A 14,352-nucleotide genomic window follows, 5' to 3' on the forward strand; every position below is an offset into this window, starting at 1 on the left:
AGAATAATTTTTCTGACCACAGTGTAATTCAGGTAGAAATCATTCATAAAGAGATAGCTAGGGAAGAATCCTTTCTGTTTGGAAATGAAGAAATACATTTGTAAAAAATTCATGGGTCAAAGAACCCACATGGAAATTATAAAACATTTTGAGCTGAATAATAAAACACTAACATACGAATTTGGTCTCAGGAGAGTCTAGATAAAAGACGGACTTTGAATTAAACAGCTTATGGGTGGTAACTATAGATGAGTAGATAAATTCAACCAAAGAGTACATGTATTGGGTTGGCCAAAAAGTTCATTTGGGTTTTCAACAGAAGGGCCAATAACGGAACACTTAGAGGCACCATCTTTTAAAAGGCAGGCAAATGAAGCAGTCAAGGATAATAAGAGGGGATGATGAGACAGCATCTCTAAGACCTGAGTAAGAAAGGACCCTGCCCCAGCCCCATGCTTCAGGGAGACTGATGCTTTAGAGTGTCTTCCTCAAGATTTTCTAAATTCACCTCCAGTTCCTGGGACTAAGGAAGGCACCCTAAGCCTGGATCTGGTCCCCACGTAGACTTGGTTGCCAGAATGCCTCTCTTGAGATTTTCAAGTCCCACTTTGATGCTGGGACACGTGCCATTTCTCCCATTTGAGGTACTCTCTGACCCTCTAACCCACTCACCTACTCTTCATGTGGAACAAATGCTCTAAGGAGCTCTGGGTCTTGTGCCTATGGAATTTCCCTGGGTCTGAAGAGTGGACCATTTCTACTGGCCGAAGCAATATTTCCTTCACACAATAGTATGAGACTGAGCTGCCAGAATGGTGCTTTTAGGTGACTCTCATATTGGACACAGAATGAATTTAGGGTTTTGGGTTACCAAACTATTGACCCTTGAGATTGAGTTGTATGTGTGGGTCTGTGCTTTGGCTCCCACTGGTCTGTGTTCCAACTATGGGACTGTCTTTGGTCTGTAGGCCACCAAGTTTGTGAGGATGGTGACATTGTTCTTAAATTCTGTCCACCTCCCACCACTGGCACCAGGGAGGTCCCCTTACCCTCTCTGCAGGTTCTGCACTGTGTGTCAGGACAGGCCCATCTAATCTGAGGCCTTTTAAGACTGCTGCTCTGCTATGCCAGCTGGCTCTTCCAATCAATGTCCTCTCATTTCCAATTGACAGTGGCATTGTGCTCTCTAGGTTTGGGCTTAACCCATGCTGATGGAGGAATGGGCATTCCTTGAACAAATGAAACTACTCTTCTTGCTCCATCCGTGGGCCTCTTGACTATTCTTCCTGGGTGTGGCTAAGAGATCACAGTTTGGCAGTGCAGTAATTACAGCCTAAAAAGTTCAAGAGAAGACATGGTTAGAATATGTGCGCTACGTTTATGCTAGAAAAGTCCAAATGCTAAATATAATATAACCAGAAAATGAATTATTATTCACATTTTCCTGCATACTGTGTGTAAGACCTGCATTTTTGGTAATCACCAATGAAGCAGAGTAACAACATTTGAGAGAGTTACTGGAAGCCAGTACTCACGGTGGCACAATGGATGCAGCATCATGAGTAGAGATGTAACCAGCATTAAATAAATGACATTAGGGAACTGTAGAGGTAAGATCTATATAGTTCAATAGTAACTGCATTACTACTCTTTAATCACAGTGGGAGATATGAAATTAGCCAGGTTAAACAACATCAACAACAATTACAACTTAGGGACAAGTAGAAAAACTTAAATATGGGCTAAACATTAGACAATATTGTAGAACTACTGTTATAGTTTTTAGTGTGATAATGATATTGTATCAATAATTATGCAGAAGTCCTTATTTTAAGAAAACTCACATTGAAGTATTTCAAGGTAAAATGTCATATCTGCAGCTTACCTTAAAAAGGTTCAGCAAAGGGACTTCCCTGGTGGCTCAGTGGTTAAGAATCCGCCTGCCAATGCAGGGGTCATGGGTTCGAGCCCTAGTCCAGGAAGATCCCACATGCCGCGGAGCAACTAAGCCTGTGCCACAACTACTGAGCCTGAGCTCTAGAGCCTGTGAGCCACAACTACTGAGCCCGCGTGCCACAACTACTGAAGCCCACGTGCCTAGAGCCCATGCTCCGCAACAAGAGAAGCCACTGCAATGAGAAGCCCGTGCACCGCAATGGAGAGTAGCCCCCGCTCGCCGCAACTAGAGAAAGCTCATGCGCAGCAACGAAGACCCAATGCAGCCAAAAATAAATAAGCTAATTAAAAAAAAAAAAAGGTTCAGCAGAAACAACTATATATATCTATAGACACAATGGAAAAAATACACCCATACACAAAAGGCAAAATGTTAAATAATTGAATCTAGGTCGTATGTATAGATGCTATAACATTGTATCATTCTTTCAACTTTTGTTTTCCAAGTTTTCAAAATTAAAAGTGGGGGAAGGGGAGAGAGCCAGTAGAGCGAGACGACAAAGATGGGTATAATGGATCAACAGCCCAAAAAGAAAGGTTAGCACTAAATAGGAGGTGTGCATTATTTCTGAGGTTAGAGGAAAAAGAGTTGTGGGTGAGTCGATACAGACGAGTGGGTAAGTATGGGTGTGGGAAGGTAAGGGAACACAGATGATCTCCATGAAGTACGAGGCAAGAGTAGGTAGGTCGGTGGCACAAAGAGAGTGAAGATTTGGAATAGTTGCTGTGGGGAATGGCAAAGGGAGCTGACCAGACGCACAAAGCTTTTACAGGGTGCAGCTGAGGTGTTGCTAAGGACGTGAATGTCTAGAAACTATTCTTCATTTTTGCTCCTTATTAGCCCTTTGAGCTTACCTCCCTATCAGAGAACTGTTTACTCTTCTAGACCATGAGTTTCTGAGGTAAGGAGCTTGACTTTCAGTTTTGAATTCCCAGCACCTAGCATAGTGCCTGGCATGTAGTAAGCATTCAACAAATAATTACTGGATAAAATAGTGACAGTTTCACATTTAACTCTAAATTGGAAGTGTTTATTGACCTTTCTTCTTATCCCCAGCCCATAGATGCTGCTGGGTTAACTGATTCTCTGCCATGCTCCCAGAGCAACATAAATTTAATATCCATCAAAAACTTCTATCATTGCATTTACTGCATTGTACTGAAATTGTCTGTTATATTTCTGTCTTACCCAGTAGACTAAAATCTTTTGAGATCAGTGGTGTTGTAGCTTTGTATCACAAACTCAGAACAGTAGTTGGCTTAATACATGGTAGACATTTTCTGATCTAAGCTGAACAATTAAGAAAGACTTTAAGTTTTGGTTTGCAAAGGCTTTATTTCTGAATGTATGTGTGATTTTAACAAATACTTTCAACAAGCAAAACTGACAATACATAAGTACAATCAATAATATAAGATAAAGTGCCAAATTATCTGAAATCAGAGTATTCTGGATAAAACACTGGGAAAAACAATGGCTTCCCCCCATTTAAAAAGGCACAACAGCACCTCTTTTCTATTTGCTTCTCTTCAAGTGTTCAAAATGGTAAGAATGCTTTCCATGACACTGGAGGCAAGAGTTTCCAAACACACTTACCTTTAAAAGCTCAGAAATTGGGTTCAGGTGACATTTTATGAGAACAATTCAGGAGACCAAGCACTTTTAGTTTCAGGCACTGAAGGTGACCAATCTTCTGAAAATGCAAGGCAACATTTGACTTCTGAACGGGAACCAAGTCCCAAAACCGACTCTTTGAAAATCCAGCCTAACCCTGTACTGTTATAGTCAGGAGTTTTCGGTTCTGCTGCTGTAAGCATATTCTTCAAATTTAACTCTTTCTTAATTAAGCATTTATCAGTTCTTTGTTTGACATATTTCAGTTTTTTTCTTGGTAACTCTTTTTGATCAGGAGAATTATAAGCAGCAGGGCATTTCCTTAGACCCACGGCCTGGAATCCAAGCATTTCTGAAGGAAATACTTTTTGTGTGGTAGGAGGGACCCATTCATCAACATCAGTGTCAAGGTACTTAGCAACAGGACAGTTGTTGGAGATCTCTGGTTGTGTAATACTAGATGCAGTAGGGCTTCTGGATTTCTGGCTGGGTGTCTTTATATTTTTTGGACAGCTAGGGGTGGCTTGCTGTGCATCATTTACAGAGGAAATCCTTGTCTTTTTATAGTTAGCATCAAGGTCCAAATAAAAGGCAGGTAATTTTTGGAAAGCTCCTGTCATTCCATGAATTCTAGTTTGGTGGAATCCTATAACTGGAGTTGACTGTGAACATGGAACAAAGTCTTGGCTATCTTCAAAATCATATTCTGAATCTGACTGAAAATGAGGTGGAGAGGGACATGTTTTTGGATACAGAGAGGCAGATGTGTTTTGCAAGGATAATTTTTGTGAAGACTGGCTGGAGTTTTCAGAGAGTGATCTCAATGAAAAATCAGATTCTGTATGATGACTTTCTGCCAAAGACTTTCCCCACTGTAACAAAATATCCTGTGACTTTTTGGTCATTTCTGTTGCCATGTCCATTTCTTTAGGACTATCGTCAAAGAGATCAGCAGAAGCATTGTAGCAACCTTCATGACCAGTAGAACAGTTTGGTGTTAGGTTATTACCAGTGTGTTCATAAGACATTTCTTTCAATGTGTTCGTACTTCTATTTGGCATACTGCAAAGAGCTTCTAAAGGATATGTGAGTTTCCTGCAAATTGTCAAACTGTCACCCTGGTTCTTTGGCCGCCTACAGTATTGTTTATTTTCTAAGTTGTGAAGGTTGGAAACATCATTATACCTCCTAGAACTCAAAGTTGTCAACTTTTCACTCATTTCGGATAGTGATTTTTCTCCACATCCATTAAAATATTTGCTATTGAGACAAGAATGGTCAGTCTCTGAAGTATCATGCTTAAGTGAAATTTCAGCCTCATGTGGTGGAATTCTGGTAGACTTAAGAGTAACTGTTGTGCCTGAGCCTTTTGAAGATGGAAACAGAGCTGACAGATAAACATTTGGTAGAAGATTTTCAGAAACGTCTCTTTCACTACTACTTATAGAGATAGTCTCTGCTGTGTTCTCTGGTTGTGACTCCTTATGAACACTAGGACTTGGATTTGCTTCACAGTTGGAAAGGAAGTTATTTTTGCTGGAGTTTGCTTTGACTGTTGCTTGTGGTGATCTTAAGCCTATAGGTGGTGTATGCAAGGATCTAGTAGTTCTCTGTGGAGTCACGGAAAACCTGCTGTGGTCTGCATGTAATTTACTGATGTCATTATCTAGATGACATTTCCTGCTACTGCCATCTGTCTGGGTTATAGCAATCTCACTTTCGATAGCTGCCAGAAATTTGTTTAGGCTTTCAGAGAGTGGAAGGTCAGCCCAGATCTCAGGGTCACAGTCCTGAGAACCCCCAGCTATCTCTTCAAGTCTGAGTGATGAAGGTGGACAACACATAGATCTCTCCTGAAAGTTAGCGGGGGTATCTACATCATGATACTGGTGACATGTTAGCTCACGCTGGGAATATATATTTTTAACTTCCACTGCACTGTGGAAGGATTTTGTATTACTTGGCTCAAGGGGCTCTTGCACTTTCAAAGGGAATAAATTAGAACCAGGAACTCCAATTTCATGATGATTGCTATGAACAGCACTTGGCTGATTAGCTTGTAAGCCAAGTTCTTCACCCAGCTTTTGTGCTGCACTCTTTTTATCCATATAAGAAGCAGGGCTCCATAAACCCTGAATGGTATCATGGCAGCTATTGGAACCAGTGGCCTCTGCAGAGGAAATGCACATTCTGTTCTGGTGAGGAGTATCAATGGCCTTGCTTTGTTCTGAAGCTGAAAAATCATCATCATCTGTTAGTTGTGAAACAATGGAAGTGAGTTCAAGTGATAGCTGCCAGAATCCTGAAAAATCATCTCTGCCATGGGACTCAAAACAACAAGAACTGCTGTCAGGGCCACATATGCTGCTGACATCGCTATTTGAATTTTCGAAAGCAAGTAAGTGGCTATTAGGTGCCTGGGAGCCACAGCGAAGTTTCCTGATATCAGAAAGCTGCAAAAGCCGATGGAAATAGTCAATGACAGTGAAGCCTACGACACCTGGGTCTGGTAGAAGAATCTGGCAAGCTACTAGCGCTTTAACTTTTCTCTTGTGGTCTGAGTACTGCTCTAAGAGGTTACTGGAACCTGAACCTTGTCCATGTTGGCTTTCAAAATTCTGTGAAAGAAGTAAATGAATTTAAATCAGAATAATATTTTCTTCCTTTGACTCAAATGTGAAACAGGGATTTAAAAGGTTAAAAACAGATGCAACTATAACCCCCACCCCCGTAATTTCAATTCCTCTAGCGTTATACGGTTTAACGCTAGAGGAATTGAAATTATGGGGAAGTAAACCTTGGAGTAAAGAGACTTGTCTTTAAATTTTGGTTCTAAAATTTCCTAGTGTTGGGACTTTGGACAAGTTATTTAGGAGCCTTAGTTTTCTCATTTATAAAATAAGCATAAAAATGCAGGATTACTGTATTAGCAATAACACAAAAAAAACTATAGTGCTTAGCAAATAGTAGTTGCTCAATAAATGGTAACTACTCTTATATTTCTCATTAGCTTCCATAAGCTTTGAGTGTTTAAAGGAATGTTCTCACTTTAAAAAAAAAAAAAGAAGAAGAAAAAGAGCCATCTGAGATTTTAAGAAAGAAAACCTCTGTAGCTCCTGGTTTCATCTTCCCTTTGGGTTTTCTCACTGTTCAGCTGTGAAGTGCTGTATTCCACTCTTTAAAACCCTGACTGCAGTGTAGGCAAAATACTGATTTGTTCCCTTTAGCGTATAAGAGACAGAAAGCGATTACTCCTTCAGTCAGCACATTCTCTAGACTTTTTCTACAGTCACTTTTATAATTATTTAAGATGATCCTTCTTAACCTATTCTTACAGTTATCAACACTCAGTTACTTTGCCTTCAATGTTAGTTCCCTCTTTCTCCTTTTATCGATAAGATTAAAAAGCTAGAGTTGACGAAAGTTTTACTACAGAATCTGAACTGAATTTAGAGGGTATAGTAAATACAAAATATCAAAACAAAATATCTAACACTTGTGAATTTATAATAAATTTAGATTTTTAAAGCTCTGAATGCATTTGAATGGGGCTCTTCTAACTTTTGAAAGAGGAAGTTGTCATACATGGTATTTTAACAGATCACCTATAGCCTAGTTTTACAAAGCTTAAAGTGCTTCTACAGGCTCTCACACTTATGACTCCTAAAAACTATTTAGAAAATTAAAATCACTTCATTACAATGCAAATGTTAGCATAATAATAAAAAGAAAGCTAGTCTCAATTACCGTTACTCCAAAAATAAAGCTCTGTCCAACAAAGCAAGTTTCAACTGCTTTAGTTAATAGGTTCTGAGTTGCATCACTGTCCAGTGTTTCTGGAATTTCATTAGGATCTTGAATGTACCTTGATTGGAAAGAAAATAAAAAATGGGAAGAGATAAGCTTTGAAATTTTAACTTGCCATAAAGTCAGAAGACACAATTAGTTTGAAAATACAGCATGAAACTTTTGAGTTACATACAGGGGAAAAAAAAAAAAGTGACTTTAAGAGCTACGCATTTTGTTCCCTCTAGGTTCCTATAGCCTAGAAAGACAAAAACAACTGATCAAGTGTGAATAAAGTAGGTGCCTGCCTAGTAATCAGGCCCAGCAATTATTCTAAAAGTGTCGGTGGGAGTAGTGCTGGGATCTTTAACCCTTCTCCTCAAAGCAGAGGGGGAAGTCTTTCCTCATGGCTGGCAATCCTGGCTGTGGTCCCTTGGCCCTCCCTTTCTTCAAATCACTTTGCTCTCAACTATAAGGAGATGAACAGAGATTTCCTCTGTTAAGTATTAGGGGAGGAGGGCAGAAGATTGAAGGGGAGAAAAAGCTTCAATTGCTTACATATACCCTTACACTCTCAGAACATCTTAACAGGTCAAACTATGCAGATGAAGTTGCAATGCAAATGAAATAAATGACAAAATTCAATTTCTGATATGCAAATATTCCTTCAAATAGCTTCTTCCACCTCAAGAGACCTTAGCCACTTGATTTGAATAATCCTTCAGTTTGAAACAATTTTACCTTCTTATTATATATTTCTCTAACTTGGATTAGAGTTTTGTAATTTAATAGTCTAATTACAGTTTGGTTGGAGCATGGTTTAACATTATCACAATATGTATTCAGGAAATAAACATCTTTCTATTTCTCACTTGATTATCTTTTAAATGAACTGATGATCTGAGGTCGAGTGATCATCTTTTTTACTAAATGCATATTACCTTAAAAACACATATCTTCGGGGGCTTCCCTGGTGGTGCAGTGGTTAAGAATCCGCCTGCTAATGCTGGGGACAGGGGTCCGAGCCCTGGTCCGGGAAGGTCCCACATGCCGCGGGGCAACTAAGACCGTGCGCCACAACTATTGAGCCTGTGCTCTAGAGCCCGCGAGCCACAACTACTGAAGCCTGCACGCCACAACTACTGAAGCCCGTGCGCCTAGAGCCTGTGCTCTGCAGTGAGAGAAGCCACCGCAGTGAGAAGCCCGCCTGCTGCCACGAAGAGTAGCCCCCGCTCACCGCAACTAGAGAAAGTCCGCGAGCAGCAACAAAGACCCCGCACAGCCAAAAATAAATAAAACAAACAAACAAACAAACAAACAAACAAAAAACCCACAAAAACCCCACATGTCTTCAAATTCTATTGATGTACTAAAGTAGTAGCTAGGAAAAAGAATGCTTTAAATATTCTTACCTGTGCAAACCAGTGGCTGTAAGACCAAAAAATGCATCTAAGCAGCTTCCAAATACAGTAATACCAAATAATTTGTTTGATTCTGCAACTTTTAAGGCAAGCTTATATCTGTAACTGGCATTTTCAGCTTCACCAGTAGAGCCACATTTTGGACAATTAGACCTGGAAAAGTGGAGGGAAAAAAGCATAGAGATGTTCACTAACTTTTTTTTAATATGCTGTAAAACAAATGTGGAAAAGTAAAGATTAAAAATAATATTTTGTGTACAAAATGTACAAGTTACATCCTTCTTAAATAATTTCAGATCAACCTCTTTTAAATTTTCTCTATTCATAAGTTACTGATTTAAATTAAGTAGCACCAAATTGATAGAAATTGAAGGAAAACTGTGTGTGCGTGTGTGGGGAGACAGAGGGGTGTGGGGAGGGAGGCTGGCTGGTTGGTTGTTATTGGGTAGCTAAATCATCGTTAACAAATGAGGCATATTATAGTCCGAGGTTGAGGGTGGGGGCAAACTAGATATAATGAAGTGAGCACCACACCAACAGAAGACCTGAACTTGAATGTCTATCTTCTCTTAAAAGGACAATGAATAAGCTCGAAACATTTAATAAATATTTATACACAAAGTACCTAGTCATATTTTTCTCACTATTATAAGAATAACTTTACTTTCTTTAATTTAATTCATTGAAATATGCTGAGAATTTATTAGATTACAAAAACTAGGTACAAAACATCTTGTTTAACTTGTTTGTAAGGCAATTATGCAATTATGGCCAAAGGCATTCTTTTTTTTTGTGGGGGTGGTGCTGGTTCATGTTTAATAGTGAAGATGGCCTAGGTCATATTTAGACATTAGCTGATTTTTTTTTTCCAAGTTTGAATTCTATCAAACACTTTTTTTTTTTCCCCCAAAGCCTTCTTATCAAAAACTACTGTGTATGGGCTTCCCTGGTGGCACGGTGGTTAAGAATCTGCCTGCCAATGCAGGGGACACGGGTTCAAGCCCTGGTCTGGGAAGATCCCACATGCCGCGGAGCAACTAAGCCTATGCGCCACAACTACTGAGCCCGCACTCTAGAGCCCGCGAGCCACAGCTACTGAGCCCGTGTGCCACAACTACTGAAGCCCGCATGCCTAGAGCCTGTGCTCTGCAACAAGAGAAGCCACCGCAATGAGAAGTCCGTGCACTGCAATGAAGAGTAGCCCTCGCTCACCACAACTAGAGAAAAGCCCACGCACAGCAATGAAGACCCAACACAGCCCAAAATAGAAATAAATAAATAAATTTATATTAAAAAAAAACAAAACTACTGTGTGTCAAGTATAACACTACTGTTATGTACTAGCAGTCTGGTCTTGGGATGGATACTAAATCCCTTAAACTTAGATTTCCTCATCTGTGAAATCCAGGGTTGAAGAAGGATAAAATGAGACAAAGTGTAAGAAAAGAAAGTAAAGAAAGAATCTAGTACAGATCTTGTCAAATTAATGTGTTTAGTCTGCTTCTCCCTCATAATTATATTAAGTATTGTGATGGTTACCGTCACTTCTGTTTCCCTCTTTTCTAGCTGTTTGCAATATCTTAGAACTCTGCTATCCATTTTTCACATTCTTAATTTAACAAATTGACCCCTTAAAACACCTTATGGTAATGGTTAATCCTAGAACTGTTTTTTCTTCATGTCGCTAATGATCTGGCTTAAAAATGTGAATAGAAAATAATGTTAGAGACAGTTGTATAAATTTGATTGCTGCCAGACAGCCACTAGGGGGAGCCTGAATTCCATGGCTCACAAGGTGACTCTTTTGAACAAAGGTTAATCCTTCATATAAAAAGTTACTGGGGCTTCGCTGGTGGTGCAGTGGTTAAGAATCTGCTTGCCTAATGCAGAGGACACAGGTTCGACCCCTGGTCCGGGAAGATCCCACATGCTGCGGGGCAACTAAGCTCGTGCGCCACACTGCTGAGCCTGTGCTCTAGAGCCTGCAAACCACAACCACTGAGCCCGCATGCCACAACTACTGAAGCCCGTGTGCCTAGAGCCTGTGCTCTGCAACAAGAGAAGCCCTTGCAATGAGAAGCCTGTGTAGCCCCCGCTCCCTGCAACTAGAGAAAGCCCGTGCACAGCAATGAAGACCCAACGCAGCCAAAAAAGTAAGTAAATAAAAACAATAAATAAATTAAAAAAAGAAGTTACTAATTCACCATCATTACATCTGTGCTAATTATTAATTTTTTTTTCCACACTGATGGATCTGTGCCAATCCATTCATATAATCTTAACCAAATTGGCTGGAGTTTGTGTTGTAGTCTGGCCATAGAATTAAGTGAAGGTAATCGACTTACCAGGGCAGAAAACCTCATTAGTACCAAGCTCTAGTGAAATGAATTAAGTGTTTTAAATATATATTAGAACTTCTTTAAAAATTATGTACTAATAATGCATTCAGGTCGAATGTAAAATTCTTAGCAAATCTTAGAATTAATGTGCATAAGTGTTTTACAGTTTACAAATGTTTTCAACATACATTATTTCCTTCTGATACATAAACAAGGCATTTACTCCCATTCACAAACTGGGAAATTGGGGTGAATTTTTGCCCAATGTGACAAAGTTAGTGATTTTTATGACCAAATCCAAGGCTTTGGATTCCTTGCCTGGTGTTCTTTCTTGTATAACTATAAGAACAGTATGGTTAATAATGAACTATCTTACAAATACAGAGTATCAATGATAGCCTAAGAAAGACTAGTATTAATGCATTATTAGCATTAATGCATATACACACTAAATTATTTATATTTTTATGTTATATATAAAATGAAGATATTTATGTAGTTTCCTTTAATCCTTTTGGGAAGAAGTCTGAATTGAAATAAATGTTAGTATGGAGTAATACAGATCACAGCTTTTCAAACTTCAGTATGCATACCAATCACCTAGGGATCTTCTTAAAATGAAGATCCTGATTCACTAAGTCTGGGACAAGGCCCAAGATTCTGCATTTCTAACAAGCTCCCAGGTGATGCCGATGCAGCTGTTCCTCAGACCACATTTTGAGAAGCAAGGGTAGAGACAACACATTCAAATCACAGTCCCCTGATTCAACTTCTAGAGGCACCTCATTTCCAAAATGTCATTTGTTATGGAATAGCAGTTTTCAAACATATTTGGTCTCTGGGACTCTTTATACTCCTAAAAATTATTGAGAATACCAAAGAGCTTTTGCTTATGTGGGTAATATCTATCTATATTTCCAATTGAAAATGAGAAATTAAATGAAAGTGAGAAATTGAGAATTCTAAAAAATACTTATTAATACCTTAAAAAATAGATCCATCGCATAGTTAACAAAAAGAATATATTTTTACGAAAAATAACTATGTGTTCCAAAATAAATTAGTGAGAAGAGAGTGGCATTGTTTTATATTTTGCAAACCTGTTTAATGTCTGTCTTAATAGACAGCTGGATTCTCATACCTCCTTCTCTGCTCACTCTGCTGTGATATCACATGTCATGGAGCCTCTGGAAAACTCCACTATGCACTTTTACGAGAATGAGAGTGAAAAGGCAAATTATGTCTTAGAATTATTATGAAAAGTTTTGACCCCAAGAAGCCTCTGAAAGGATCTATCTAAAATAATACTTGTATTTGCTACCTTTTTTGTTTGATACCAGTTAAAACATTAAGTTTCATTCATTTATTTTTCTAGGTTAGTGTACTTATATTTAGCCCCAAAGTAGAAAAATTGATGAGATTAGTAACCCTTTGAAAATCTGATGAAAGCAATGGACTCTCTCTCTCCCAGAAAACTGCACACATAACCATAACACACAATATTTTACATATTTCACAGGTAAAGGTAATGAAAAATATTAAAAAATAACATAGGAAAAGAAAGCTTTTAGTGCTGGAGACAGATTTCTAGACCAAAGGGATAATGGGTCCCGTTAAGTGAATCAGAAGGGCAATTTACATGTTTGGGCTGGCTGGATTGCTTATATGGACAAATGAGTCCCCTTTCTTGCTCATAATTTTTGGGAGTACATACACCTCCCCCATACATATATAAAATCATATATATATATATATATATAAATAAAAGTTTGTTCCTTCATATGAGATTACCATATTCACATATACAAATGTGTATATATGTATATACACATATTCATATATATATATATGAATATGATAATGAAGGACCAAACTAACTTTTACACAGCTGACCCTTGAACAACACAGGTCTGAACTGCAACAGGTTCACTTATACATGGATTTTTTCAAGAGTAAATACTATATAGTACTATATATTCTGTGGTTGGTTGAATTCTTGGATGTGGAACTGTGCCTATGGAGGAACCACAGGTATGGCGGACCTGCATAAATGGAGGAACTGCACATATGGAGGGCCAACTATAGGTTATACTGTGTAGAGGGTTGGCGCCCTGTGTTGTTCAAGGGTCAACTGTACATATACTTTTTACATTTTTATGTCTTTATCTGTATCTTTATCTAAGTCATGGAATCTTTTTTGAAAAGAAATCTAATTTGGAACCCTAATTCAAGGCTGAGAATGGAGCTGTTGTTGAAACTAAAGTGGGGGCCCTAAAGCCCTACCTACTAGTCAGCACAATCTACTATTACTTCTCTAATCCTATCTCCTTCTAGAAGCACAGAGCCCTAAGGCTCTGCAGAACAGTAATTTGAAAACCACCACTGCTCTAATCTTGGAGGTTAACAAGAGAAAAAAGTTAATCCCATAAAACACAAAACCTATTATGGTGGTTGTTGCTAAGGAATTGGGGTTCAATGAAAAACTTTTAGGGAGCAGTCTTTTTGCTCTTCACTGTCTCTAAAATCTTCTGCAAAGGCTACATGTGTGGAATTCCTGTCATAAACTTGCTGTGCTGCAGCAGTGAGGAATTTTTGTTTCCTGGCTGGCTTACAACTGACTCCAGGTAAGAAAAAAGGAAAGCAGAGATAACAGTAGAAAAGATAAGCACTGGAAATTATGGGAATAGACTTTGTGTAGCACTGTCAATGTAATATCTGTAGAGGAGAGGATATATTTTTGTGGACTACATTTCCACAGGCAAGGACAAAGTGCTGTGGATTTTATGTGACTAAACGGTCCAATTAGAGCTCAGTTTTCTGGGGGCATCTTAAACTCTGGGAAAGAGAGGGGGAGGGATCATTATGGATACCAATTTCACTGCTAATTTAGAGGTAATACAGTGATTATGGATGTAGATAGCAGTCAGACTGTTTAGGCTTGAATGTGTTTCTGCCACTAACTCACTGGCTTTGTGATTTGGGGCAAGTTATTTAACTTTTCTAAGCTTTAATTTTCTCCTTTGAAAGTTGGCATTAACAGTAGCATCACCTCACAGGGCTGTTGTATTAAAAGATATAATGCTTACAAAGTTCCTAGCACCATGTGTAGCATATAGTAAACATTCATTAATGTTATCTATTGTTATTACCAGTCTAAAGAGGTAAAAATGGCAGTATTGTTCAACTTAAATGGTTGTTATAGATTATCTTTAAAAGAAATGACTTGGGGGGCTTC

The 14,352-nt window shown here is 38.7% G+C and overlaps 1 protein-coding gene across 7 annotated transcripts in view; it reads right to left on the reverse strand.

The window, feature by feature from the left end:
- DDIAS (DNA damage induced apoptosis suppressor) overlaps positions 1 to 14,352 on the reverse strand; it is a 34,068-nt gene that overhangs the window by 9,954 nt on the left and 9,762 nt on the right. For 5 of the 7 annotated variants that reach the window (XR_005020986.1, XR_005020982.1, XR_005020983.1 and 2 more), the window contains 4 exons: positions 8,770 to 8,931; positions 7,319 to 7,436; positions 3,554 to 6,189; positions 1,050 to 1,333 (listed from right to left, as the gene is read on the reverse strand). Coding sequence is in view for 1 of the 7 variants with exons in the window: in XM_036861658.1 (XP_036717553.1) it covers positions 3,589 to 6,189; positions 7,319 to 7,436; positions 8,770 to 8,931 (2,881 nt within the window). In the remaining 6 variants the exon portion in view is untranslated. Of the gene's footprint in view, positions 1 to 955; positions 1,334 to 3,553; positions 6,190 to 7,318; positions 7,437 to 8,769; positions 8,932 to 14,352 lie in introns of those variants that run through there. The other 2 variants (XR_005020987.1, XM_036861658.1) reach the window with 2 other exon arrangements.

Source organism: Balaenoptera musculus, chromosome 8, assembly GCF_009873245.2.
Source record: "Balaenoptera musculus isolate JJ_BM4_2016_0621 chromosome 8, mBalMus1.pri.v3, whole genome shotgun sequence".
NCBI classification, from domain to species: Eukaryota; Metazoa; Chordata; class Mammalia; order Artiodactyla; family Balaenopteridae; genus Balaenoptera; species Balaenoptera musculus.